At 35.2% G+C, this 26,977-nt stretch overlaps 1 protein-coding gene and 3 long non-coding RNA genes across 4 annotated transcripts; 2 read left to right on the forward strand and 2 right to left on the reverse strand.

Moving 5' to 3' along the window:
- Window positions 1–2,533: 2,533 nt before the first annotated feature.
- Window positions 2,534–13,778, reverse strand: LOC133869218 (probable LRR receptor-like serine/threonine-protein kinase At1g07650). Its single transcript, XM_062306175.1, has 19 exons — window positions 13,708–13,778; window positions 11,843–11,914; window positions 11,658–11,729; window positions 11,496–11,567; window positions 11,270–11,341; window positions 11,109–11,180; window positions 8,818–8,886; window positions 8,188–8,253; window positions 7,420–7,485; window positions 7,274–7,309; window positions 7,113–7,153; window positions 6,536–6,915; window positions 6,135–6,459; window positions 5,669–5,824; window positions 5,453–5,571; window positions 5,093–5,303; window positions 4,714–4,951; window positions 3,678–3,828; window positions 2,534–3,171 (listed from the first exon to the last, which is right to left on the reverse strand). The coding sequence occupies exons 1-19, from the start codon at window positions 13,776–13,778 to the stop codon at window positions 2,818–2,820; spliced, it is 2,643 nt and encodes an 880-aa protein (XP_062162159.1). The 3' UTR covers window positions 2,534–2,817.
- Window positions 13,779–14,804: 1,026 nt separating this feature from the next.
- Window positions 14,805–15,134, reverse strand: LOC133868198 (uncharacterized). The gene is made up of 3 exons (XR_009900305.1): window positions 15,106–15,134; window positions 14,952–15,020; window positions 14,805–14,867 (listed from the first exon to the last, which is right to left on the reverse strand). It is a non-coding gene; the product is annotated as an uncharacterized LOC133868198 (long non-coding RNA).
- A 2,203-nt stretch (window positions 15,135–17,337) lies between these two features.
- On the forward strand, window positions 17,338–19,745 carry LOC133868195 (uncharacterized). The gene is made up of 4 exons (XR_009900301.1): window positions 17,338–17,498; window positions 17,575–17,639; window positions 18,254–18,310; window positions 19,426–19,745. It is a non-coding gene; the product is annotated as an uncharacterized LOC133868195 (long non-coding RNA).
- A 4,036-nt stretch (window positions 19,746–23,781) lies between these two features.
- Window positions 23,782–26,219, forward strand: LOC133868196 (uncharacterized). The gene is made up of 4 exons (XR_009900302.1): window positions 23,782–23,972; window positions 24,049–24,113; window positions 24,728–24,784; window positions 25,900–26,219. It is a non-coding gene; the product is annotated as an uncharacterized LOC133868196 (long non-coding RNA).
- The last annotated feature ends 758 nt before the right edge of the window (window positions 26,220–26,977 follow it).

A 26,977-nucleotide genomic window follows, 5' to 3' on the forward strand; every position in this document is an offset into this window, starting at 1 on the left:
AACCTCAAACATTCACAATATCAACAACAAAATCACTTAAAAATTTCAAATTTGGACGCTCCATTCGATCAGGATTCCGAAAGGCGATTGAGAAAGTGATCCGAGAGTACCCGAGTCCAAGAGGAAAAGTACGAATGATAGACCATGAACAATTGGCACATTAATGATGAGAATCAGAGAAGGAAAGACTTGATTGCCCAGATGGACTTTTATTTGCAGAAGATTTTATTTGATTAGGACTTTATTTCCATTTTTTTTTTCCTTACTAGGATTTAATTATTTACTTTCCTTATTTGGATTAGGTTTACTTCTACTAGGAGTAGGTTTACTTTCTTTGCAAATATTGTTTTAGTATAAATATCGAAGGTAGTAACATGTATTAAACAACCATTGAATAATTATCAAACCAGGGAATTTCTCAAACACTCTGCGGAGTTTAATTCCTTTAAGCCTTAGGGCTTTTTTTTATCTTTTGGGTCAGAAGACGCAGACGCTTTTGATTGTTGTTACTAAGTATTGCCCTAGTTTAAATAAAAATACAGATTCAATCTCAATGTCAATGTACTGAAAAGGAGAGCAGCAAGGCCATCTACCCATTTCTCTAGTCTCAATGTACAACCACTTTCGATTCAGATACAATACAATGCATCCCAAATTGAAAACCAAATACAAGGTAAAAAACCATTTTCATTTAATTTCAAAAAAATTGTTTGTTTTCTCTAAGAAAAGGCATCGAAGATACCTTGTAGATGCAACAGAAAGAGAGAGAGGCTTGTGAGCGTTGACGACTGCTAAGCGAAAGAGATCAGGCAGGGAATGAGATGTGAGAATGATAAGGTTTTTCAAACTCCTCATATATGGGCCCTGAAGTTTGATTGAAAGGAGGTGAAGCTTGAAACAGCTTCAAGAATGAGATGTGAGAATGATAAGGTCGAGATTAGATGTAGATTTTACTATAAAAGATTAGATCTAGATTACAAGCAACAAAAGGACGAGAATGAGTTGGGAGAGAGATGAAAGTACTTGAGATGCGAGAACCTCAACAATGACAGCGAAGAGGAGATATGGAGGAGAGAGAGAGAGAGAGAGAGAGAGAGAGAGAGTGCAAGAAACAGAAGACGAAGGGAGCTATGCAGAGGAAGAGAGTGTGTGTGAGAGAATGACAAGGTCGGGTGTGGGTTGAGTGAGAGCGGCAGAAAATTATTTACGCAAATGAAAAACATAAGCCAAAATTTATGGTCGTTCCAAACACTGAAAAATAAGAAAAGCCATTTGCTGCTAGAAAAGGTTTTACACTGAAACAAGGTCATGAATGAGGAGAACCAATACTTGTTTCTATGACCAAGTTATTAGTTTTAGTTCCCAAATATCTGCTAGAATTTTCAACATCATTAAAGATTGCAAAAGTTCGACTTCATATTCAGACTAAAGCAGTTCTTGTAAAAGGAAGGACCATTCCGAGTAAAGTAGCTTTTGAGATGCAATTTGTGAATATTAAGCAATTCAAGCTGAGTGTTCACCTCTTTCAAATGGTCACCTACAATCATCAATTGAGATGAAAGAAAGTCTGTGAAATAGGACCATTTCCTAGGAAGTGTCTTTTGAATATAAATGTCAAGCCAAAGAAGGAAAGCAAGTGTGTAATTCACTCACTCATCGAAAATCAATTGAGGAAGGAAACTCCAACCAGGAAAATTGTCGAGCACCTTCCGAGCTTGCAGAGAAAGGATAATCCCTTCCATATATGGTGTTGGTAGATAATACTTACAGAAGAACAAAGCTCCGACAAGGTTTCACAAAAGTTGTTCTGGTTTCAGTTGTCAAAAACAAGTGGATGGTGCTCCCTCAGGACCGAATTCTATGTTCTAATACTTCGAAAAAATTCAGAGAAAGAAGTCAACAAAAGATCACAAGAGAATAGGAAGAAGGCTTTATATTTTCTACGTGCTTTGATTAGTACACAACAGGGTATTATACAAGAAAAATGAGAGACATAATCTCATAATCACATCATTCATATTGATTGTGATGATTCTAAATGTGGAAGCCAACACAGTATATGGAAGAGACAATCTAATAAGAGAGTGAATTGTACTTCTAAAATTATGATTTTTAATGTGAGAACTAACATGCCGGTTGAAAATTGTAATGCCTAACTGTATTTAAATTTGCCTAGAAACTGTGGGAATAATCATACTCCAAGTGGAATTAGGGTAGTAGTCCCAATTCGAGTCTAATAAGAACTACTTGAATAATCTGGTCAACAGTCCAACTCTCGGTTGAATGAGGATAGGACTTCCAGACCAAATTAAACTCTAGGTACTCCCAGTTTAAGTGGAAGGAATAAACCTAATTTAGGTTTGACTCCACATCTTTGCCTATAAATATGCTCATATCCCAAGTATAAACAACAGACTGAATATTTTATGCATTGAGCATACTTTTATCTCATAAGCAAATTTAGACATCGGAGCGAGATTCCTATAAGGGCCTCTTAATTTTAGTTGTTTAAGATATTTGAGAAATGTAAAGAACATCGAAGAATATGCCATTCACACCGTACCAGAAACCTTAGTTTGCTCTAACAACATTTTCCACAATAACTCACAGGAACATAGCATGAGCTACAATATCAAATGTTTTAATCATGCAAATGAAGAATTTACACTAATTGATGTACATTCAACGTCATATTTTACCCAAGAATTGTAACCGAACACAAATATTTTCCAACCAGTGGATCCAACATAATTTCTTAACATGAAGCAAGAACTTTTCATCACCAGGAGGGCAATGTTATGGTCATTTTATCCAGAATTAAGATCGACTTGATAATGTAGCAGAAGAGCCAACCATTGTGGCATTTGATGATTGAATGAGACCTTGAGTGTCACTTGAGCTCTGTCCTAAGATCTGATCAAACTGGTCTCTTAAAGCCTTAAATCTCAACTCATCGCCATAAATACTTGGATCCATGATCAACTCATGAACAACAGTTCGGCCTTCAAGCATGCTCACTACTGCAGACATTGTGGGTCGAAGTGCTGGCGATGGATTAGTACATAATAGAGCTACCTTAATGATTCTTACTGCCTCTTCTTTACTAAAGTTAGACCCCAACTTTGGATCCACCAACTCCATCAAGTTCCCTTTTTGTTGTAAAACAAGGGCCTATATAAGAATGGAGAAGAAAATGGAAAAGGAAACAAATTAGCATTATAATGCAAATTATTTTTAAACTTTCTTTACTTTTATTATCAATGTTGAGCAAATTAAATACAAATCTCAGATGATAAGTTAATAACTTACAATGAAAAACGAAAATGAAATTTGATCTAGATTGATGATATTCGTATATTGTCAACATCAACTTATCTCAACCATTCCATATAATAATGTTACTTAGGGCTCCTCTCAAATCCTACCCACCCCAGCTCACCCCCCGCCCCCTCTTCCCAAAAAAAAGAAAAAAGAAAAAGAAAAAAAGAAAAGAAAGAGAGAGACTTTGATATCAATGAAGATAAACTAGAGTGCACATAGAGACTTTGATGAGGATCTATGATATAGGAAAATACAATGATAAAGCCAAATAGATAAATCATTAAATGATCGACTAGGGCTCAAAATTATGCTTTTAGTTTCATGTATCAAAAGAAATTGATGAAGACCTATCTTACCCAATCTAGAAGGCACACAAAATCCTCATTAGGTCGAAATTTCATGTTGTTCTTCCCAACAACAATTTCCAATGCAACAATTCCAAAACTAAATACATCTGCTTTATATGTTAAATACCCCCATAATGCATATTCTGGTGCTATATATCCTCTGCACAAAAAGATCATTCTATTAGTAAGGGTTCACTTGTAGGAGGCAACAAGCTTCACTATCAAACAACTCTATAACAAAAGAATTTTAGGTACATGATTTCCCATCTTAGTAATTTTATTGGGATCTTGGCAACTAATCAGTGCCATAAATAAAGCTTGCATTATCTCGTCACAAGTTTGTTGCACAAGAAAGAGTGAAAATTTCAACTAAGAACAAAAAGAAGAGTTTGTATTCTTAACTACTGCAGGCCTTGTCGGATGCACTTAATATTTATTTTGGTGGAGGACTAACTGTATCTGTTACTGATATTTGCCCTTGCAAATTGTTAATTGAAGCAATCATGCACCATTAGCCATACAGGGAAACATGAACATATAAATACAATATTCTGTATATTGCTTACTCCTTGTATGAGGAGGAGAGTAACAATTAGAGGTAGAGTTCATCATATGAAGTTAAAAAGTTTTAAATAAACAGATTTTCTAATCCTTTTGTTGCATTCTGCAGTTTCTGTTTTATGAGAGAAGTCTGTGCTGTTACTCAATTGCATATAAGCTTGAGGTAAACTAAGTATGTAGATCATACTTAAGTCTATCATGCTTAGAAAATAATTTGTTAAGCAGGGATACTAATAAGAGTGCAATTAGGTCGCAAATGTAGATGGCTAACAAAAACAACCTACTAGTAATACTTAAGCCAGAATTTTTCCATGGTACAACGCATACTTGAACTAGTTTATGGATACTTCAATTTCCACCATATTCTGATTCACTAATTAGAGAAGAAACTTGACTTAAGAGACATTTTGATGCATATTTTGTACAAAAAGAACAGAAGAAAAATTTAATATCAAAGTGAAGGAAAGAGATAAAGGTAGCTCACATAGTTCCTGCAACTCGAGTGCTAATGTGGGTGTTCTCCTCTTCGTCAAGCTTGGCCAACCCAAAATCAGAAATCTTAGGGTTAAGGTCCCTATCTAGAAGTACATTGGTAGTTTTGATGTCCCTATGAACAATTTTCAGTGGTGATTCCTCATGCAAGAAAGTTAGTCCTCTTGCTATGCCGACACATATTTTATGCCTTGTAGGCCAGTCCAATTTCACATCACCTTCCTCTGGACCTGCAATTTGTGTTTTATAGCTCAATCAATGATATTGAACATTTTAGTTCAACCTATATGATTCATGGCATGCAATTCCTATTCTTTTTATAAATTATAATCAATATAATATACATGCCAGGGATCAAACACAAAGCTTACCAAACAAAGCATGTGCAAGGCTATTGTTTTCCATGTATTCGTATACCAACAATAATTGATTTTGTTCAATACAACATCCATACAGCTTAACAACATTCGGATGTTGTAAACCAGAGATCATTCCTATTTCATTTACGAACTCTCGATTGCCTTGCTTTGATTTAGAAGAAAGTTGCTTGACGGCAATTATGGTACCTTCTAATAATGTGCCCTGCATTCAAGGTATAATTTGCATTATTGGTAATGCATAAACTCTATCTGAAAATTTAATGGATCAGTAAAAGTTGTAAAAAAAGAGAAGAAAAACATATTTAATGCTTTCATACAAAGATAGAAGACAATGATGAAATAGTAGATTACCTTGTATACAGATCCAAAGCCACCTTCCCCAAGCTTGTTTGCAGAGTGAAAATTGTTTGTGGCAACTTTAATTTGTCTGAAGGTGAAAAAACCAGTTTGCAGATCTAATCCTTTCAGCTCTACAAAAGCAACGAGATTAAGACATTGGATTGCATCTTAAAACATTACAAGACTACTTGGGTGCTTAGACTAGTTAATACATCTGAACTAAATTACCTTGTTCCCTTGATGTCTTGCCTCCTAAATAGCCTTTCCACCGAAGAATTCCTAAAATCGTGAAAACAAGGCTTGACACTAAAACTGCAGTTCCGACCACAAGAAATATCTTATTTTTTATTTGCATTTTTTTCTCTGCATCGGGAGGTTTGAAATCTGCAGATAAAGGTTGCAAAGAACAGTGATTGTACAACTGCATTTTTTTCACTTGTCTGTAGTAGCATAAATGTATATATAGGTGAAGCTGGGGTAAAAGAGGATATTTCTTGGTGGTTCAAGACATGGATTAAATAATAAAGAAGAACAAAAGAGAGGTGTAAGACAAAAATCTGGATTAGTCTTCCACCAAGCTGTACATTTAACCTTCTTGTAAATATTTTATTTTGCATCCAGGAGTTATGGGGATTGCTGCATCCACTATATTAAACATCTTTTATTTTGTCAATCTACTCCCAGAGTAGAAGACATAGAAAATTGAGAAATTCCACGCTTAGTATGAGAGAGAGGGGGGATGGCACCGTGGCATAGACTAGTAATGTCTCATGAATCACGATGTTAAAGAAGAAACACAGAACGTACAACCTGTGTGACTCACCAGAATGTATGGTGATAGCTGATATAAGAGTACCATATTTTCCTCTCTCTGGGATATCTTGTGTCCCTTTCCCGGCCCAATAAAAGCGAATCTCCAAAGTTTTATTCTTAACAACTGCTGTAAAAATCCTAATGACTGCTTTGTCAACTCCTTGTGCTTCCTTTTCAATATTAAAATCCTTCAGTGCCAATGCATTCTGTAACAAAGTAATTCAGTTAAATTATCTTCTATAGCACACAAAGAAGAAAAACAATCTGATTGACTACCTGTACCTGTATATAAACATCAAACATCCGTCTTCCAACACCGTAAAAAGATATGTTGTCTCGAAGTATTATCTCAGCAAAATGAAGTTTCACAGTATAATTTCCATTTGCCAAGCAGCGCGCATAATATGTTAGAGAAAGAGGCGAGAGACGTGCATTCATGTATAATAGGGAGTCGCTCATTCCGAGCCTGGATACATTTTCTGCTACATAGTCCTTTGAGGTACTCGAAACATCCCAAAAAAATCCTGTGCTACTAAAGCCCCAAGTATCATTTGTCATGCGAAAAAATTTTGCTGAACCTCCTGGATCTATATCTTCTTCATACTTGATGCCTCCAATGGTGGTTGCCCTTCCACCACAATTTATATACAATGAGTACTGATCTGGAGAGTATCATTACATGGTAATTAGATGCAACCAAACATGTAAGAAGAGAGATTCAATTATGTTTGATAGTTTAATCTTCTTGTTATTCATTATGAAAGATTGGCCAATTTTCTTCTGTCTTTCTTTTTTTATTTTTTTTTATTATAAAAAAATTGAAGAAATATAAATTCTGTATTGGTTCTAAGATATGTACCTTTTGGACATGGATTATTTTTCAGGCACTCTGTAAGTATTCTAGATTAAAATGTAGCACAAAGAAGACGAATTATTATGTTAAAAACAATATTGAAATGAAACATAAGTATATATATACAGGCTCCTTTTTCTTAGAAGTATAACAAAAGAGATGCTTACGAGTTGTCTGATCCAGAAAAGCTTCTGAACAAATTTCTGTTGAATCACAAACAAGTTAGTTCCACAAATAAAAATTTCAAGTATATTAAGAACGCAAAGTTGTAAAGCTCAAGTAGGTTTTTCTCAAGAAAGAAAAAAATTCTTACAGATTGTCTGGACAAGTAGGTGGTGCAGATTTTGAGGAAAATTTTTTATAAGATATGTCTATTTGGCTGCACAAAAGCATAATTTCTTTTAGTCTTTGTAATCCAACCCCCCCAAAGAAAAAAGAAAAGCTTATTGAACCATAATGAAATATTTGATGTTCATATTTAAATTGATCTAATTTAGATGGATTTTGTATTAGAAAGAGTCTCATAACCCGGAGAACTCTATACAAACTTATTACCTTACCAACCACCCTTTGACACATGCTCTTTAGGCCTTCTTACAATAATTAGCTAAACAATGAAAATACAGCTAAATACCATCTTTATGGATGTTCTGAGAAAGGCCATATATTAGTAGTCTAAGACAGCATTGTGATCTATTTACAATACTACAACATTTCTTAGGCTTCACACTGGATTTGTCAAAGCTAAACAAACACTAGTGGCATAATTGGGTTAACTTGCCAGATATAAAAACAAACATCAAACAAGGGAATGAAAAATTGACGCTAAATCTAGGTGACACCACATGGTGGAAGATGGAAATGAAGTTGAAAGGGATTATTTCCCCCACAGCTGACACCTACTGAGGTCATGCAATGAAGCACCATCAACAGTAGGATTTCACGTACATGTATCTAGATATACAAGGCATCATGTTAACAACTTAAATGAATAACCTTCTGCAGTCAAAAATAAGTGTAATACATAAATGAATGGGAATCTCATTCAAAATTTATGTAGAAGTTACGATAGAAAACATACTAGCGGCTATTTCTGCTCTTGATCCAATCTGGAATAGGCCCATCGAGCACGTTGCCCGTCAGATATCTATCAAATCACATTGCTGTTAGAAACATTCAGATTGTTACTATTTTAAACATTCATACTGAAAAAATATTTAAATTCTAAACTTCTGTGAGCAGATTCCATATGTATGAAGCCTTCAGACATGACTTGTTATCATAATAGCCCATTCCAAATGGATGAGGGTTAAAACTTTTGCCTCATCTCTTTGGCATGCTACAATCCTAAAGGTGACAACTGTGTGAATATGTGCTACTTGTATTCTAGTAAATCCGGTTCAAAGTATTTAGTATCAAAACTAGCTGCTGCACTAACTTTTCTTATAGAAAACTTATATAGTATTGCAGTACTTGCATGACAAAAAAAATTAAAGAACTGTGTACCAAAAGCTGAAAAAAAAGATCTTTTATTTATGTCTTGGTACTAACTCTATATGCTGATGAATTCCTATCTGACCTGAAAGGACCAAAAACCTATGAATTGTCTTAGGAAAGTAACTCAATGTCGTATTCAAGCTTAACATACATTAACAAGGCCCCTAGGCATCATGCTGTAAGTTATCCTTCCTCATGAGTTTAGATTGCTTACATGGTGTCCAAGCTTGTTAGAACTCCGAAATCTGGAATTTTTCCTTCCAATCTGTTGAAGCTGAGATCTCTGCAAAAGAAAGAAAAAAAAAATGAAAGAAAGAAAAACAGATGTCATAAGAACAAAAAATTATAAATAATTTTTCGAGTGAATATGGTAAACAAAAGAGATATGTGTGTTTCCTAAATGAGAGTGTTTTGTGGGGAACTAAAAGGTCGAGAGAAAACAAAAAGTAAAGAGCAAGGGAATTGAAAGAGAAGGAAATTGATCAAATGAATTGATTAGGTAAGGAACCCTAGCCTTTTTTCCAGGTAAGATAAGAGTTTCATTACATTCAAGCAAAGAAATTCCAGGAAAAAACAAGGAAAACAAAAAATAGCAAGAATGGGACTTCCTAAAATCACTCTCACTGAGGAGAGAGGGGTTGCTTTCACTTGGGGGGCTCGGCTTTCACCATGATGCAAATTGTCTCACGGAAAACTTGGTTGTGTTTGCAATGCATTGTATTCTTGTTTTCTGTTTTCAGTTTGAATTTTTCAATCTTCTCAAATATATTAATAAACAACTCAAAACACAAAACACTTCTCAAAATATAGAACACTTTTTGTAAAACATTTCAAACGTTATTATATGAATATTTTAACAAAACAGGTGCTTAACTCTTGTAAGTAGGAATTAACTTATTCTTTAATTTTTTTTTTTTTAAAAAAAAAAAAGAGAAAAGGAATACAATTAGAGTGGGCATGTGGCCACATCCAATCTGGTCTGGGTGGCCGCACCACCACAACAGGTGTGGAGTGGCCGCGCGGCCACCTTGCTCTTCCATTGTGGGTGGCAACACGGCGATTCTCTTTTTGTTTTTCTTTTTCTTTTTTAATTTTTAAAGTTTTTAAAGTAAAGAGTCAACTCTACATCTTTGGAGCTTTCTCAAAATAAGTAGGCCTACTCGATAGAAATTTTCTCAAATGTGGACCTAATACACTTCTAATAATATTTCTCGCCTTTATGTCACATAAAAACACATTTTCAAACTAAAAACACAAACCACTACCCATATACATTAACAATCATACATAACCCCTATGTTTTGGATACTATGCCTAACTCTCAAGAACAATTAAGGGTGTAATTTTTAATTGTCTTCTAGCAAAGAACCCAACCCATAAAAAATAAATAGAGAATAGTACATGAAAAATACAACAAAAGAGAGGAAGATCAAGAAAAAAACACAAGTTCAAAATCTATTTTTCTATTTCAATGTAAACACAGACATCATTTTAAAGAGATGTGTCTTTTCTCTACCAATAGCACATTAACTGCTGCTTCTTCTTTTTAATCTTCTTTTCTAGATTTAAAAGTGCGAGAGGACGACCATTTGCAACGATTGACTCCCCTATGCCTCCTATTAACAGTAAATATTTAAATATAGAATAGCATGTGCCTAAAAATTAGCATAAATATCGGAACAGAAGATTGATAGAGATGCTGATAAGATGTCAACTACTTGATCAATGGAGATGTCAGTATATTATATTTTCAATTGACAACCCAATGAGTACCGAGTGTGTATCTGATGAGTACATTGCTGCACAGAATAAACCAAGTGAGCATCACACAAATGGTATTTATAGATATGGTAGCTAAAGAAATGGGCTTAAGCAGCTAGAATTCGTCTCATCAAACACTCTCTAAAACAAATATCTATGTGCGGGATACACCTAAATGACTAATCTCAACCTTGATTCTTTTCGAATGACCTTGATTCATTCATTATCATGGTATTATGAATAACCTCTCCCAATCTTAAGTTACTTGCCTTTCCTAGCATAAAATTCTAGATCTGGTTGTCACTGTTATGTATTGTGTGGTTTATGTAGTAAAACTCTCAGTTATCAAGCAAACCTCTGAAAATGCAAGAGGCTTTCATGTCATACCAAACTAATGAGATGTACAGGTGTTCCAAACCAATGCAATTTCAGTATCTTACTAATCTATATGTGTACTTGGCTAACATTCTGTCTTGGCATTGTAAGTCACGTTCATTAGAAAGCAGACACCATCCTATCTCTTGAAATCCTAACACCTAATAGTACATTCTATTTTATCAAGCTAACATTAAAAGGTCTCCAACTTCTATGAATGCCAAAGATTAGCATTTAGCAAGTTATCAAATTGCAAGAAGCTCCACTGGTAGGATAAATCCACACATTTCAATGTAAATATTATTATACGAGTCTTAATCTCCATGTACTGCACTAAAAAGTAGAGAGAAGAATAAACAGAAGAATTACAATCTTTTCAGCTGTGCCAGTTCTGAGATATATGCAGGGATTGGTCCAGAGATATTACAACTCCTCAACATCCTGAACCATAAACCAACTTCATGTAAGTGTTGCTACAAGAGGTGTATTATTCCAATTGCAGAGCATTTTACAACATAAAAAAGCCATACAATTTTTCCAGGCTTGTCATTTTTTGTAATGGTGGAAAAGGTGAACCCTCTCCTCGTAAGTCACTAATCCTTCTGCATAGAATAGCATCATCGAGAACTGTTATTGTGTTCAGCAATACATTTTATTAGTTTAAAAATCACATGAATATATCATAGAGATTATGCATAATCTTACTTATCAAAAGATTACGCACTCAAGAATGTTAACTTAGAAAGCAGAACTCACAGCTCGGTCAAATTACTCAAGACAGAAATGCTAGGAGGAATAGGCCCCTCAAGACCACTAGCTTGGATCTCTCTGTTAAGAACACAATTCCAATGGATTTAGATTACACCTGAAAATTTCAGGTAGAAGAGATTTACACTGCAGTGTCGTAAAATCACATACAATTCCTGAAGTTGTTTCCAGCTTTGAAAGAATTCAGGCATTCTTCCAGTGAAGTTGTTACTGCTAATCCTACTGCATATAAGCCAAATGGTAACACGGTTGAGTGAAACAAAAAACATAATATTTTCGAGGAAATATCAAAAGTTATGGCTAGTAAAGCAATGGAAAAGTTTACGACCACTTACAATTCTTTTAATTTGGTCAGATTAGTGAGAGATGCAGGCAACTCTCCTGTGAGATTGTTAGCCTTAAGAACGCTGCAGTCACCATATGAAAACTTAAGACCGGTTCGACCAACTCTAATGTTAAATTATTATGTATATAATTGTGAAGAAATTCATAATGCAATGGAAAATTAAATATAAAGCGGAATAAAGAGAGAAAATGAGACGAGATTTTACAGGTGGCTCGGTCTTAGACACCTACGTCCACCACTAGGAAAGAGCCCAAATAGGACTACATCTTGCTCTTATTTTTTTATTTGATTGTGTACAAGCACTACAAAAATACTGACAATTGGACGCGTGTCTACAGTACCGGTTACTGTAGACACGCGTCCAATTTGACACGTGTCTTATGAGACACGTGTCAAATTGTACAGCCGCCACAATTGGACGCTTGTATGTAATACACGTGTCCAATTGGACACGCGTATTAAATACACGCGTCCAATTTGACACGTGTATTTAATACGCGTGTCCAATTGGACACGTGTATTAAATACACGCGTCCAATTTGACACGTGTATTTAATACGCGTGTCCAATTAGACACGTGTATTAAATACACGTGTCAAACTGTTATTTTTTTCAAATATAATTTTTTTTTTATTAAATAGAATTTCAACAATTGGACACGCGTATTTAATACGCGCGTCCAATTGGACGCGTGTATTTAATACGCGTGTCCAATTAGACACGTGTATTAAATACACGTGTCAAACTGTTATTTTTTTCCAAATATAATTTTTTTTTTAATTAAATAGAATTTTAACAATTGGACACGCGTATTTAATACGCGTGTCCAATTGGACGCGTGTATTTAATACGCGTGTCCAATTGGACACGTGTATTAAATACACGTGTCAAAATGTTATTTTTTTTAAATATAATTTTTTTAATTAAATAAAATTTTAACAATTGGGGACGTGTATTTAAATACACGTCCCGGAATGGTGTAGGTAGGCGCGCGGGAGTTATCCCGCGCCCACCTGATGAGCATTCTTAATTTAAGTTTCAAAAAGAATTTTTTTTTTTTTTTATACACTCTCGTTCGCTCTCTCTCTCTATGCGCGCTCTCACCTCTCTCTCTCGCCTCTCTGTCTCTGTCTCTCGCTCTCTCTCACTCTCTCGCTCTCTGTCTCTCGCTCTCCGTCAACACTCTCTCTGTCTCTGTCTCTCGCTCTCTCTCACTCTCTCGCTCTCTGTCTCTCGCTCTCCGTCAACACTCTCTCTGTCTCTGTCTCTCGCTCTCTCTCACTCTCTCGCTCTCTGTCTCTCGTTCTCTCTCACTCTCTCGCTCTCCCTCAACACTTAGGGTGCTACTGTTTACCAGCTTTGGTGGCAGCAGAATGACTTGATGCATCACAATACTCTTCGGACTGAGGAGTCCATTGTAGCGCAGATTAAATGGGAAGTTTGTGGGAGCTATATTTATGGCAAAGGGCAGTTCTAAGTGCTCTAGAAAGAACTTGGAACTTGCTTTCCGGTGGAATGTACATAGCTAATTGTTTTTTGACTTGATTTGTTTGTTTGTTCTTTAGTGTTGCACGCTAGCTTCTTCTGTTAGTTGTTGTAGGGTGGTTTTTTGTTTTCTGAGTTCTGGTGCTGTTAGCCTGTAAGGCTTGGGTGTGTCATGCTTGCAGCTCGATCTGTAGTAGCATGGCTTGTTGTTAGCTTGTTCTTTGTGGGCTGAGGTGTTGTTGTAATCGGGGTTGTTCGGATTGGGTTCCAGTTTTTCGCTGGAGTGTTATAAGTGTTTGCGGTTCTATGAAAGATTTTATTCATAAAAAAAGAAAAAGAAAAAAAAGCAAGTCGTCAAGATGTACTTACAGGTTCATCACCGGCATGAGAAGGCTGTACAATTTCTGGCGACGGTCCAACTCTTCATGAATCGTTGGCATCGATTTTCTCTCACCAGCCGAAGTCCCAGAGCTACAAGTTCACAGATTTTATCATAAGCCAGAAGAGAAATCACATACATAAACACGAGAGAAACATGCAGGTTTGTGTGAAAGAGAGAAATCACATACGCTCTCCGTCAACACTCTCTCTGGTAAACAGAGCTCTGTCTCTCGCCTCTCTGTCTCTGTCTCTCGCTCTCTCTCACTCTCTCGCTCTCTGTCTCTCGCTCTCCGTCAACACTCTCTCTGTCTCTGTCTCTCGCTCCATCTCTCTCTCTCGCTCTCTCTGTCTCTCGCTCTCTCTGTCTCTCGCTCTCTCTCTCTCTCTAGTCAATACCGGACCACCGGCCAGTTCTAAGTGGACGACGACTGGTTCTGCATGTGTTTCGAAACTGGTTCTGCATGTGTTTCGAATTCGTATAGCAATATTCAATATTTTTGATTTAATATATATATATATATATATATATATATATATATATATATATATATATATATATATATATATATACACACACATTTAGCCACATGTATGTATACACGTGGCTAACAATTTGGAATTGTTTTTTAAAAAAATCGGTTTGACACGTGTATTAGAATACACGTGTCAAATTGTGCAGTTCGTGACATGCACATTTGACACGCGTATCACGCGTGTCAAAATGTACGTGTCTAACTGTTTGACACGTGTACGACACTGTACACGTGTCAAACTGCACGTGGCTATTTGCATGCATTTTTGTAGTGAAGAGGCTCTATTGATAGAGCTTAAAAATAATTTGACTTTATTCAAATCCAATCTAATCCTAATCAAATCCTTTCATTTCAGGTAATTCAATTCTCATCAAATCTCTTCATTTAGGGTAATTCAATTCTCATCAAATCCCTAAATTTAGGGTAATCCAATACTCATTTATGATAAGGATTTCTATCCAATACAACACATTGAGAATTTAGAAATGATTAATCAAATGTTAATTGGAAAAAAGAAATGAGGAAGAAAGAAACAACACTGACAGTTTCTCCAAGTCCACCAAGTTCCCAAGCTCAGAAGGAACAGGTCCAGAAAACAGGTTGCTCTCTATGCTCCTGAAATACAGCCCTTCAAGAATACAGCAAGGGCTAAACCAAATGAAACTTTGTGACGATTTTAATATAGAGATAAGAGCATACAGAGATTTAAGAGTGGTAATCTTTCCCAAGTAGTCAATATGCCCTGATAAGTTGTTTGCACTGATGGACCTGCAATTGATTCATGCCATTAATTAGGTCAGTAGTTAGGTTTTAGTGGCTAATCTTGGACACGAAAGTTTAGCAAGTTATTTACAGATTTTCCAACTTTGTAGAAGCCCATTCACGTGGTATTGTACCACTAAGGTAGTTCCTATTGAAATCACTATCAGCAAGAGAAAATTTTGATGTTAGTATAGAAGCTTATAATGTAATTTTCTGGTAATAAGACAAAAAGATGAATAATTGGAAGCTCTTCTTACACTGCCTTAAGGTAGGGTAGCTTCCCCAATGATGGTGGAAGCATACCAGCAAGATCCTGCCTTTTAAGAAATCTGCATGTAAAATATTAAAAGAAAAAAAAATGCCATTTTTTATTATATTCTTATAATACTCTTGTCACGTGTCATATATTCCATTGAAAAATAATAAAAATTAAATTGAAAAATCAAGGAAAAACTAAAAATATTGAATTGTCTTTTAAGGATATGGTTGAAGGGTCTCACGATGGTCATGACCCAACCCGCTTTATGCAACCCATTCTTTGGCTTACGCCCTAGGTTTAAAGGACTGAGACATTTATGACCCATTTGAGGTCATAAACATACACCGCCATTTCCTGTTTGCTGTTTACAGATTCAACACTGTTTTTTTAGTTTGGGTTTGTTTTTGAGAGCTCACTCATGTTGAGCTTTTTGTTGCTCGTGAGCATTCACAATGAACTCTTTTATATTTCTCTAAATTTACCTCTAAAAATCTACTTTTGTTGATTTAACTAGTCACTTTTTAAAACTATTAAATAACAATTTCTCTAAATGTTTTGTTACTTTAAATAAATACTACTTTTTTATTGATAAAGTTAACTACTAAATTTAACTTTTGATTGAGAGTTGGTTAGTTTTAACTCGTAACTTCTTCTGTTTTTTTGTTAAAAATTTAGAGAAAAATTAAATTTAAAGAGCTCGTTGTGAGTGTCCCAATACACCGGCAACCCCCATCATATGAAATGGGTTCAATGTCCAATTACGAAACCCTTGGAAAAAGATGATGAATCGAAATATAGCTGCTACACCAAAACTAGGAGCAAAGAACCAACCAGACTGACCTAGAGGATAAATCAAGAATACAGAAACAAAAACAGCAATTAGAGCAGAGAATACGATTGCATTATAAGGTCACAATTGAACAGATCGAGCAAGTTCAAATTGACGTAACATAAAACCGATTAGTCCAAAAGCGTCGTGGAGAGCAACAAAAGTCCACAGACCGCCTAATTGACACCAACGAGTAAAATCTCCTTGTAACACTCTTCTCATTTATTGAATGATGTCCTAAAAATTAAAATAAGCGAGATGAATAGAATAAAGCAAATATAAGCAAGAAATCTTGCCATCATCTCCTCTACTGTCAAGGCTAATATTCCACGAGCTCTATCTGTCTGCAAAGATGCACAGAATATGTGATATCTACATATCATCACCGAATTATTTCATTGATCCAAACTATATATGTTGTAGATTTTACATGTAGATGGATCTAGTGAAACTATGTTGGATTTTACATGTAGATGGATCTAGTGAAACTATGTTGGATTTTACATGGATCTAGTGAAACTATGTTGTAGATTAACTGTTCTAATGGAAGTTGTAGGCATACAAATAAATTGTCAAGAAGAAGAGAATGAAAGACATGATCCGAATCCATACGATATTGGAGTTGGTAAAGCAAATGTAATTAACTTTTTTATTAATTAGAAAAAAAAAAAGCATTTAGCATTTGATGTTGAAAATTTTACCACAATAAAGCTAGAGATGTAATCCAGTACTCAACAAAGTTTTATTTTTTTGGAGGGGGTTGAATAAGAATCAAATTAAATGGAAGGGAAATTACAAAATCACTGGGGCATACCTGTAATGTCCGGGACATTATTTAATATTTAGAGTATAAAATTTGAGTAAAGGAATAGTTAAAATAATTTTAGTATTATTAAAATGTAAAAAGTGATATTTTTAAAGTCTAAATAAAATAGAAAATTGAAATAATTGAAAATAAATTAGAAATGAAAATAAACATAAAAGAAATTAATTAATAAAATTAAATAAGAAAAAAAAAAGAAAAAAAAATTAAAATTAAAATTAAAATATATATACATACATATATATATATATATATATATATATATATATATATATATATATATATGAAGTGTGGGGCGCCACCTGCGCCCCACCTTCACTTAAAGGAAGGGCCACTTGGCCCTTCCAGACAAAAAAAAATAAAATGAACAAGGCGCACTGCGCCTTGTTTTCCGAGGAAAAGGCCAGCCTTTTCTATTTCTTTCGGAGAGGCAGTGCCTCTCCTCCTTATTTTTTCTCTTATGGATTTTATAGAAAATCCTTGATCTACGAAGATCTAACGGTCCGATCTTCGATCCGACTTCGGTAACGTGATCTACGAAGCTCGATCTACGTTTCTACCGATCGTTTTTAGGTAAATCGCTAAACTAGCATTTTTGGAGATTTTTATAAATCTTATAGAGATGAGTTTAACTTGGCGTTTTCTCTAGATTATGGGTAGTTTGGAGTTGCTAGGAGCTTCCCGAGCATTTGGTCTTTGTTTGGCGAATTTTTGGTAAGTTTTCTATAGACATTAGTTTTCGGGTATTTTGTTAAAATGCTATTTATTGTGATTAACCTTAGTAAAAAAAAACTATTGGGTTAATAATATTGTGTTTGAGGTAGTGTTTATAAATTATGATTTAAAGTTTATAGACCCTAATTTGATAGGTTAAACTAATTTGGGGTTTTTAAGTGATTAAAAATCTAGATGATTAAATCGTGTTAATATGTTAGTAATTGATGTAAAAATATTTATGAAATAATATTAGGTTTAATAATATTGAGAAAATGTTAGTGAGAAATAATCTAGAAATTAATGAATATAATTTTAAGGCTAATATTATTATAAAAGTGTTTGTGAAAATAATGTATGAGTTAGTGGAATTAATTATGGGTTAGACATTGATATTATAGGTAAATAATTAAATAGTTATTTTAATATCTAACTCTTAGTAAATACTTTGAGTTAACATTGTTTGAGTTTTAGTGTCTAGAATTTATGGGTAAGCGTTTGGAACCCTTAAAATATTATGGGTTTTCCATGGGTTAGCTCTTGAGCAATTTAAGAGCTATATGTGAGTCTTATATTAGAAGTTGTCAATAATGTGCAATGTATTGTTTTTACAGTAATGCATTGTATGGTGGTGTCTAGGAGACCTAGTGCTTAATATCCGCACAGCCAAGGTGAGTATTCTACTCACTGAGAAAATATATTTTCGTATTTTATAAAAATGCAAATGATAGATGATTTTCTATTGAACCGACGATATGTTAACATGTATGCTTTGAATGTTTTAAGTAGTTTCAATTATGTTGAAATATCAATGATGTTATGAAATGATACATAAATGAAATGTTTGAATTGATTTAAAGTGTCTGAATATGTACTGCAATTATGCAAAGAAAAATAAAGAAAACTTCATGTTGATTGGTTCATTGTATTTGAAGAGAGCATGATTTGCAAAGAATAGGAGTATAGAGTTAGAATTGTAAAGCATAAAGCATGAGGCCCATAATAAAGAAGAGAGCGTGAGGCTCATAATAAAGAAGAGAGCGTGAGGCTCATAATAAAGAAGAGAGCGTGAGGCTCATAATAATGAAGAGAGCGTGAGGCTCATAATAAAGAAGAGAGCGTGAGGCTCATAATAATGAAGAGAGCGTGAGGCTCATAATGAACAAAAAGACTATCATGAGCATGTATAGCATTGTTTAAATTGTGTGATGTTTTCATGATAAGTATATTGTAGTTTTGCTAGACGTATTAGTATGCATAAAAGTCTTGATAGAAAAAGAATTTATGTATATTGGTATCGGATGGTTGCATGATTTAAACGTAGTTTTGCTAGACGTATTAGTATACATAAAAGTCTTGATAGAAAAAGAATTTATGTATATTGGTATCGGATGGATGCATGATTTAAATGTAGTTTTGCTAGACGTATTAGTATGCATAAAAGTCTTGATAGAAAAAGAATTTATGTATATTGGTATCGGATGGTTGCATGATTAAATGTCATTGTGTTATATAACGAATCTTTTTCGTATGATACTAGCTACCCACAGTATTTAAATGTTTTCTATTAGTCGGTGTTTGCTATATCAGCTATGGGGGTTTTTCAAACAAAAGTTTATAAAATTGGTAGCTGTTATAGTGTTCGCACGACTAAAAATGAAAAGTTGGTTCTTTGCGAAAACTCAGTGAATAGTATACCTCTGAGGTCTTAGTGTAATTATTTATGCTAAGGCGGTGGGCTCATAATTCCACCTGTACGGATGCGGCAACCCCCGCAACCGTGCAGACATTGATACTTTGGTTGCAGGTTTTGCGGATATAGATATTGACTCGTCCACCTAGCGTGTGAGATACTATGATTGGAGCATATCGCGATAGTCATAAGTCACGGACTCATGGGTAGTCCGCATTTTGGGTATTTTATCCATGGCTCGTGTCCTATATGGCACATGTATTTGTTGAGCCTATATTTTAGAATGTAATTAGTGTAATATGTTATATAAGCCTTAAATAGTTAGACTTGTAAATGGCTCTTGTTGTAATTAACTATTGTATACTAGATGTATTTCCGCTTATGATATGTGTTCCGCTGCACATTGATTACTATATTCCGCTGTCAAATGTAACTCTGATTATCAGATGCATGTTATGGGACATGTGTCATATGTTGGCTGAGCGACATGTGGTCGTGCCACTGTGAAGATCCGTTTGTATGCTTTCAAACAAAAAAAAAAAAAAAAAAAAAAAACGTGTCGTCACAGAAAATGGTATCAGAGCAGTTAGTCCTAGGGTTTGTTAGAAAAGCGGAAAGCGGAAACTTAGGGTTGTGTCAAAGTCTAATAATAACAAAAGAGCCATAGGAAATCTTAAAAGCTTTAACAAAGATAGAAAATTAAAATGTAGTACTCCATATGCATTACATAGATTTTGTACTGCATATTATTTGATTTACGTATAGTTAGTTTACCTCTCACTTTCACATTGTAGGTTAACTTTAATGTGATCGTGTAGAGTATATCGCTTAGATAAGAAACGGTTTAGAATAAGCTTCTTAGGTGCATTGTATGGGTATGGTGATGCATGGAATCTTTTTACGTAGTATTGTCTATGTGGCATTTCATTGTACAGACAAGTCATGCCGTCTAGACAAGCAATATCAATACGCAATGAGGAAGAGGATTCCTCAGTGAGTGATTGAGGTGGAAGTGATTTTAGGTGCCTCTACCTCCTCCCCCTTTGTCTAGGAAATTGTTTGTTAGTAGTGGTTTTAGGTATCCTTTATTGCCGAACCTTCGACCACGAATCATTTGAGTAGAAAAGGGTCAATGTCATTGGGAGCTCATGCTTCCTCCTGCCAAAGAAGCAACCTATTGGTTGTGGCTCTAAGTTCCTTGGAAAAGAGGATGCCTTTGTGAGCCGCTTCGGTGTCACACGGTGCACCAGTTGTGGAAGCCACACTTTGGTGTATGTGTCATGTAGAATCACGGGTTTGCTTTCGATGTGGTAGACTTGGTCACCTCGGAAAGCTATGTCCCTTGTTAGCCGCTTTGACTCAAAGCAGCTCTAGCGTTGCCCACTGTAATGTGTGGGGAGCTACACTCGGGTGTATGTCGTAGAAGATCTAAGGCACGTTGTAAATATAGTTGAGGAGACCATGCCACGGGAGGTCACCAACTTGTTGCCGCCAAAGTCAAGTATCTTTAGCGAGCAACTTCAAGCGAAGACAGTTTGCTCAAGTATAGTGTACACACTTACACCGAGCAATAATGAAGTTCGTCCAACCACCGCAAATGCTACTGATGCTGCCACATGATTTATATCTTTATGTTGTAGCATTGTATGCATTTGGCTTATTCGTGCTGTATCCATTCGTATGTCTCACTATGCATGGTTACATGCATAATGGGCTTCAAACCTTTAAAATCATCGTGCGTGACCATTTCTATTGGTGACGCATTTGTCCACAGTAAACATGGAGGTCATTGCCTTAGCATTATATGGGTGGTGACAATGTTAGCTATAGTGTTTGATATGAGGAGTTACGGTGTCTAAACTCATTTAGTTTGATATGTTAAATTGTCCACCCTGGTCTCAATTGCACTTGTAAGCTATGCAAATTGAGCGTTGAACCCTTAGATTAGAACTTATGCGTGACCATTCATAATGATGACGCCTTCGCTTATAGGGAGCGTGTGGATAAGTGTGTCATCGGTACTAGAGAAAAGACTCTGCCAGTAAAGCTAAGAGTGTTATGCGTGTAGAGTTCCAATATTGGCTTATTTAGCTTCAACATGTAATATGTTGAGTTTTAATGCCATGTATATAGAATTTTGGTGTTCAACATGCTAGACCATAAAACTTATCATGTTGAACTATAATATTGACTCGTTAGGGATTTGGTGTCAATTTGGAATGGATTAACAATCAAAGAGTAGAAGTGAACGTAGACAATCACGAGTGGGTAGTTGTACTCTTACCCTATTGTATATAGAGTCTGAACTTTGTGGGTCTCGTTTGCGAGTTACTCCGCTATCTCTCTCCAACCTTCGACAATGATGGATGTCTGAGAATATACACTTGTGTGTCTGGCTTATGCCTAAGCCAGGCTCATATCGAGTTCAAGTTGGGAACATTCGGATAATGCAGATGTTTCCACTTTAGTCGCGAGTCTATGGGAGGTTGCATAGGTTATCGTGTGCTAAGCCTCGTGGCGATCCAAGATGAGTATTCCTTATTGAGAATTGACAACTTGTTCAGTCAACTCTAAGGAGCCTCGGTATCCTTGAGAATTGACTTTCTCCCATGATGCCATTGACTTTTGGGTGCAAAAGGTAATGTGCTAAAGTCAGTGAACCATATATGGTATGACCACTACGAGTTTTTGGTGATGCGAGTTTTGGATTGATGGAGCGCCATTCTTGGTTCACGTTTGGAGCAAGAATGAATTCGTAGTCAACACGTTAGAACAAGAACACACACAATTGCACCTGTGCTTAAACTACCCATGGAAATTGTTGGGTATGTGGCTTGGCACATGTGTAGCGCGATTAGGATTGGGATGTAGCCTATGCTTCTAGGCGACTGTAGACCATGAGGAGCACAGTCCTACTCATGATTTGGAGTTAGCAGTAGTTGTTTAAGCCTTAATAACGTGTTAGAACTACCTCTATGGTGAAGTGTGTGAAACCCACACTTATCACTCAAGTCTCAATGTGTTCCCACGTTCAGAGACTTAATTATAGGGTAATGTTGATGGCTTCTTGTGTTTGGAGATTTTTATGGCAATATGTCCTTATGTGCAACTTAAGCTACTGTCACAGCTAAAGCACTAAGTGGAAATCTCGTGATGGCGGGATTTACTCTACGTGTATGTGGAATGTTAGCTCAACGTACCCTTTGTATGCGGACGACTGATTCGACAGATTTATTTATACACTTGAGGATACGCCTAAGTTATGCGTGTGGGAATCCATAGAGTTGGTTAGGACACCGTCATTGGTTGCGACTACTAGTTATGCTGGTTTACAACTATTGACATTATATCGCACGTAAAATCGTATAGACGTGAGCGTGGAACGCCATTTCATTTGGCATGAAGTTGGCGTGAGACAATCAGTGAGCTTGGAAGTGGTGCATGATTCTAGGAAAAATTGCACTCGTTCAAAGTGAATATTCACTACATAGTGATGGTACGCTATGTGGATAAGCATCGCCGCAAACATGTGATTCAAATTGGTGATCTGGTGAAATGCAAGGTGATGCCAATGCGAAATATGTAACGCTTTGCGGATATGAATATGCTCAATTCTGGATATATTGAGTTGTCCCTAGTGTTAAATGTGGGTTCGTCATGTAATCGGTCATAATGTCTCCTCGTTTTGGCGGACATTCATGACATTTTCCCGTATTTCTCGATTGCGAGTGTGTTTACGCCCTCTACTTGTGATGAACTTCTTCATATTCAATGGAAATTGACCTATGAAAAGGTGCAAAACGAGTAATGGTTGGTAAGAAAACACTAAAATCATTTCGTTAGTGAAAACCTTGTGGTGAAATCGTAATGTTGAGGATGCCACATGTGTGATCGATCGTTAAATGTGGAAGTAATCCCCATTTTAGCGAATAAATCCGGGTATAATTATTGTATCTTACCACTTTCTCATGAATACTTCAAGTAAAACGCATACTTGCATGAGTGCTCTGATATAGAATGCATGCTCGTATGTGCACAAAACGATTTAATTTCCAAATTTCGAGGACGAAATTTTTATAAGGAGGGAGGAATGTAATGTCCGGGACATTATTTAATATTTAGAGTATAAAATTTGAGTAAAGGAATAGTTAAAATAATTTTAGTATTATTAAAATGTAAAAAGTGATATTTTTAAAGTCTAAATAAAATAGAAAATTGAAATAATTGAAAATAAATTAGAAATGAAAATAAACATAAAAGAAATTAATTAATAAAATTAAATAAGAAAAGAAAAAGAAAAAAAAATTAAAATTAAAATTAAAATATATATATATATATATATATATATGAAGTGTGGGGCGCCACCTGCGCCCCACCTTCACTTAAAGGAAGGGCCACTTGGCCCTTCCAGACAAAAAAAAATAAAATGAACAAGGCGCACTGCGCCTTGTTTTCCGAGGAAAAGGCCATTTGGCCTTTTCTATTTCTTTCGGAGAGGCAGTGCCTCTCCTCCTTATTTTTTCTCTTATGGATTTTATAGAAAATCCTTGATCTACGAAGATCTAACGGTCCGATCTTCGATCCGACTTCGGTAACGTGATCTACGAAGCTCGATCTACGTTTCTACCGATCGTTTTTAGGTAAATCGCTAAACTAGCATTTTTAGAGATTTTTATAAATCTTATAGAGATGAGTTTAACTTGGCGTTTTCTCTAGATTATGGGTAGTTTGGAGTTGCTAGGAGCTTCCCGAGCATTTGGTCTTTGTTTGGCGAATTTTTGGTAAGTTTTCTATAGACATTAGTTTTCGGGTATTTTGTTAAAATGCTATTTATTGTGATTAACCTTAGTAAAAAAAAACTATTGGGTTAATAATATTGTGTTTGAGGTAGTGTTTATAAATTATGATTTAAAGTTTATAGACCCTAATTTGATAGGTTAAACTAATTTGGGGTTTTTAAGTGATTAAAAATCTAGATGATTAAATCGTGTTAATATGTTAGTAATTGATGTAAAAATATTTATGAAATAATATTAGGTTTAATAATATTGAGAAAATGTTAGTGAGAAATAATCTAGAAATTAATGAATATAATTTTAAGGCTAATATTATTATAAAAGTGTTTGTGAAAATAATGTATGAGTTAGTGGAATTAATTATGGGTTAGACATTGATATTATAGGTAAATAATTAAATAGTTATTTTAATATCTAACTCTTAGTAAATACTTTGAGTTAACATTGTTTGAGTTTTAGTGTCTAGAATTTATGGGTAAGCGTTTGGAACCCTTAAAATATTATGGGTTTTCCATGGGTTAGCTCTTGAGCAATTTAAGAGCTATATGTGAGTCTTATATTAGAAGTTGTCAATAATGTGCAATGTATTGTTTTTACAGTAATGCATTGTATGGTGGTGTCTAGGAGACCTAGTGCTTAATATCCGCACAGCCAAGGTGAGTATTCTACTCACTGAGAAAATATATTTTCGTATTTTATAAAAATGCAAATGATAGATGATTTTCTATTGAACCGACGATATGTTAACATGTATGCTTTGAATGTTTTAAGTAGTTTCAATTATGTTGAAATATCAATGATGTTATGAAATGATACATAAATGAAATGTTTGAATTGATTTAAAGTGTCTGAATATGTACTGCAATTATGCAAAGAAAAATAAAGAAAACTTCATGTTGATTGGTTCATTGTATTTGAAGAGAGCATGATTTGCAAAGAATAGGAGTATAGAGTTAGAATTGTAAAGCATAAAGCATGAGGCCCATAATAAAGAAGAGAGCGTGAGGCTCATAATAAAGAAGAGAGCGTGAGGCTCATAATAAAGAAGAGAGCGTGAGGCTCATAATAATGAAGAGAGCGTGAGGCTCATAATAAAGAAGAGAGCGTGAGGCTCATAATAATGAAGAGAGCGTGAGGCTCATAATGAACAAAAAGACTATCATGAGCATGTATAGCATTGTTTAAATTGTGTGATGTTTTCATGATAAGTATATTGTAGTTTTGCTAGACGTATTAGTATGCATAAAAGTCTTGATAGAAAAAGAATTTGTGTATATTGGTATCGGATGGTTGCATGATTTAAACGTAGTTTTGCTAGACGTATTAGTATACATAAAAGTCTTGATAGAAAAAGAATTTATGTATATTGGTATCGGATGGATGCATGATTTAAATGTAGTTTTGCTAGACGTATTAGTATGCATAAAAGTCTTGATAGAAAAAGAATTTATGTATATTGGTATCGGATGGTTGCATGATTAAATGTCATTGTGTTATATAACGAATCTTTTTCGTATGATACTAGCTACCCACAGTATTTAAATGTTTTCTATTAGTCGGTGTTTGCTATATCAGCTATGGGGGTTTTTCAAACAAAAGTTTATAAAATTGGTAGCTGTTATAGTGTTCGCACGACTAAAAATGAAAAGTTGGTTCTTTGCGAAAACTCAGTGAATAGTATACCTCTGAGGTCTTAGTGTAATTATTTATGCTAAGGCGGTGGGCTCATAATTCCACCTGTACGGATGTGGCAACCCCCGCAACCGTGCAGACATTGATACTTTGGTTGCAGGTTTTGCGGATATAGATATTGACTCGTCTACCTAGCGTGTGAGATACTATGATTGGAGCATATCGCGATAGTCATAAGTCACGGACTCATGGGTAGTCCGCATTTTGGGTATTTTATCCATGGCTCGTGTCCTATATGGCACATGTATTTGTTGAGCCTATATTTTAGAATGTAATTAGTGTAATATGTTATATAAGCCTTAAATAGTTAGACTTGTAAATGGCTCTTGTTGTAATTAACTATTGTATACTAGATGTATTTCCGCTTATGATATGTGTTCCGCTGCACATTGATTACTATATTCCGCTGTCAAATGTAACTCTGATTATCAGATGCATGTTATGGGACATGTGTCATATGTTGGCTGAGCGACATGTGGTCGTGCCACTGTGAAGATCCGTTTGTATGCTTTCAAAAAAAAAAAAAAAAAAAAAAAAAAAAAAAAAAATACGGGTCGTCACAATACCCCAGGCCACAACATACATCAAAGGGAGGCCCCTGAATACAGCTAACCAGAGAAGAAAACAGCCAAGAACTAAGAGCAATGAATAACAGCAGAAAGACCCAAGAGCGATGGAGACAACTATTTTTCAGAAGGAGCAATTGGTAAAGTACACATAAACTTAATACTGTGTTTGGCAAAGCCCTCTCCCTTTTTTTTTTTTTTTTTGTCTTTTTTCATATTTTCCAAAAAAATCAAATTCATTTTTTTCATAAACAAATTCATTCACTTTTCTCTTCCAAAAAATTCAAAACTCCATTTACGTACCTTTATATCAAATCGATCGTTCTTATTACTATTCAAACAAATAATAAAAAGCTTTCCCAAACACAAACCCATCATAAGAAAGTTCAATAAGAATAAAGTTGGCATTATGTATTTATGTGAGTGAAGGGAGCGTACATGTTAACCACGTGGCATACACCATCAGGGTAGGAGCAATTGCAGTTGACAGTATGGTTGTATAACAGCCTCTCAGCTGAAGATGATGTTATCCAGCTTGAGTCATTGCATGGATTTACACTGAAATTCCAGTCTTTCTTTCCCAGTTGTGTA

This window comes from Alnus glutinosa, chromosome 5 (assembly GCF_958979055.1).
Source record: "Alnus glutinosa chromosome 5, dhAlnGlut1.1, whole genome shotgun sequence".
NCBI classification, from domain to species: Eukaryota; Viridiplantae; Streptophyta; class Magnoliopsida; order Fagales; family Betulaceae; genus Alnus; species Alnus glutinosa.

Bases quoted from the DNA above. Each gene is read 5' to 3' on its own strand.
- LOC133869218 (XM_062306175.1), bottom strand. From the start codon at position 13,778: ATGCCAACGATTCATGAAGAGTTGGACCGTCGCCAGAAATTGTACAGC. The intron at 7,154-7,273 runs GTAAGCATCTCT...ATTTTAATCTAG, and splicing joins TTTTCTGGATCAGACAACTC to AATACTTACAGAGTGCCTGA. The intron at 5,572-5,668 runs GTAATTTAGTTC...TTGCTTTTGTAG, and splicing joins CAAGACATCAAGGGAACAAG to AGCTGAAAGGATTAGATCTG.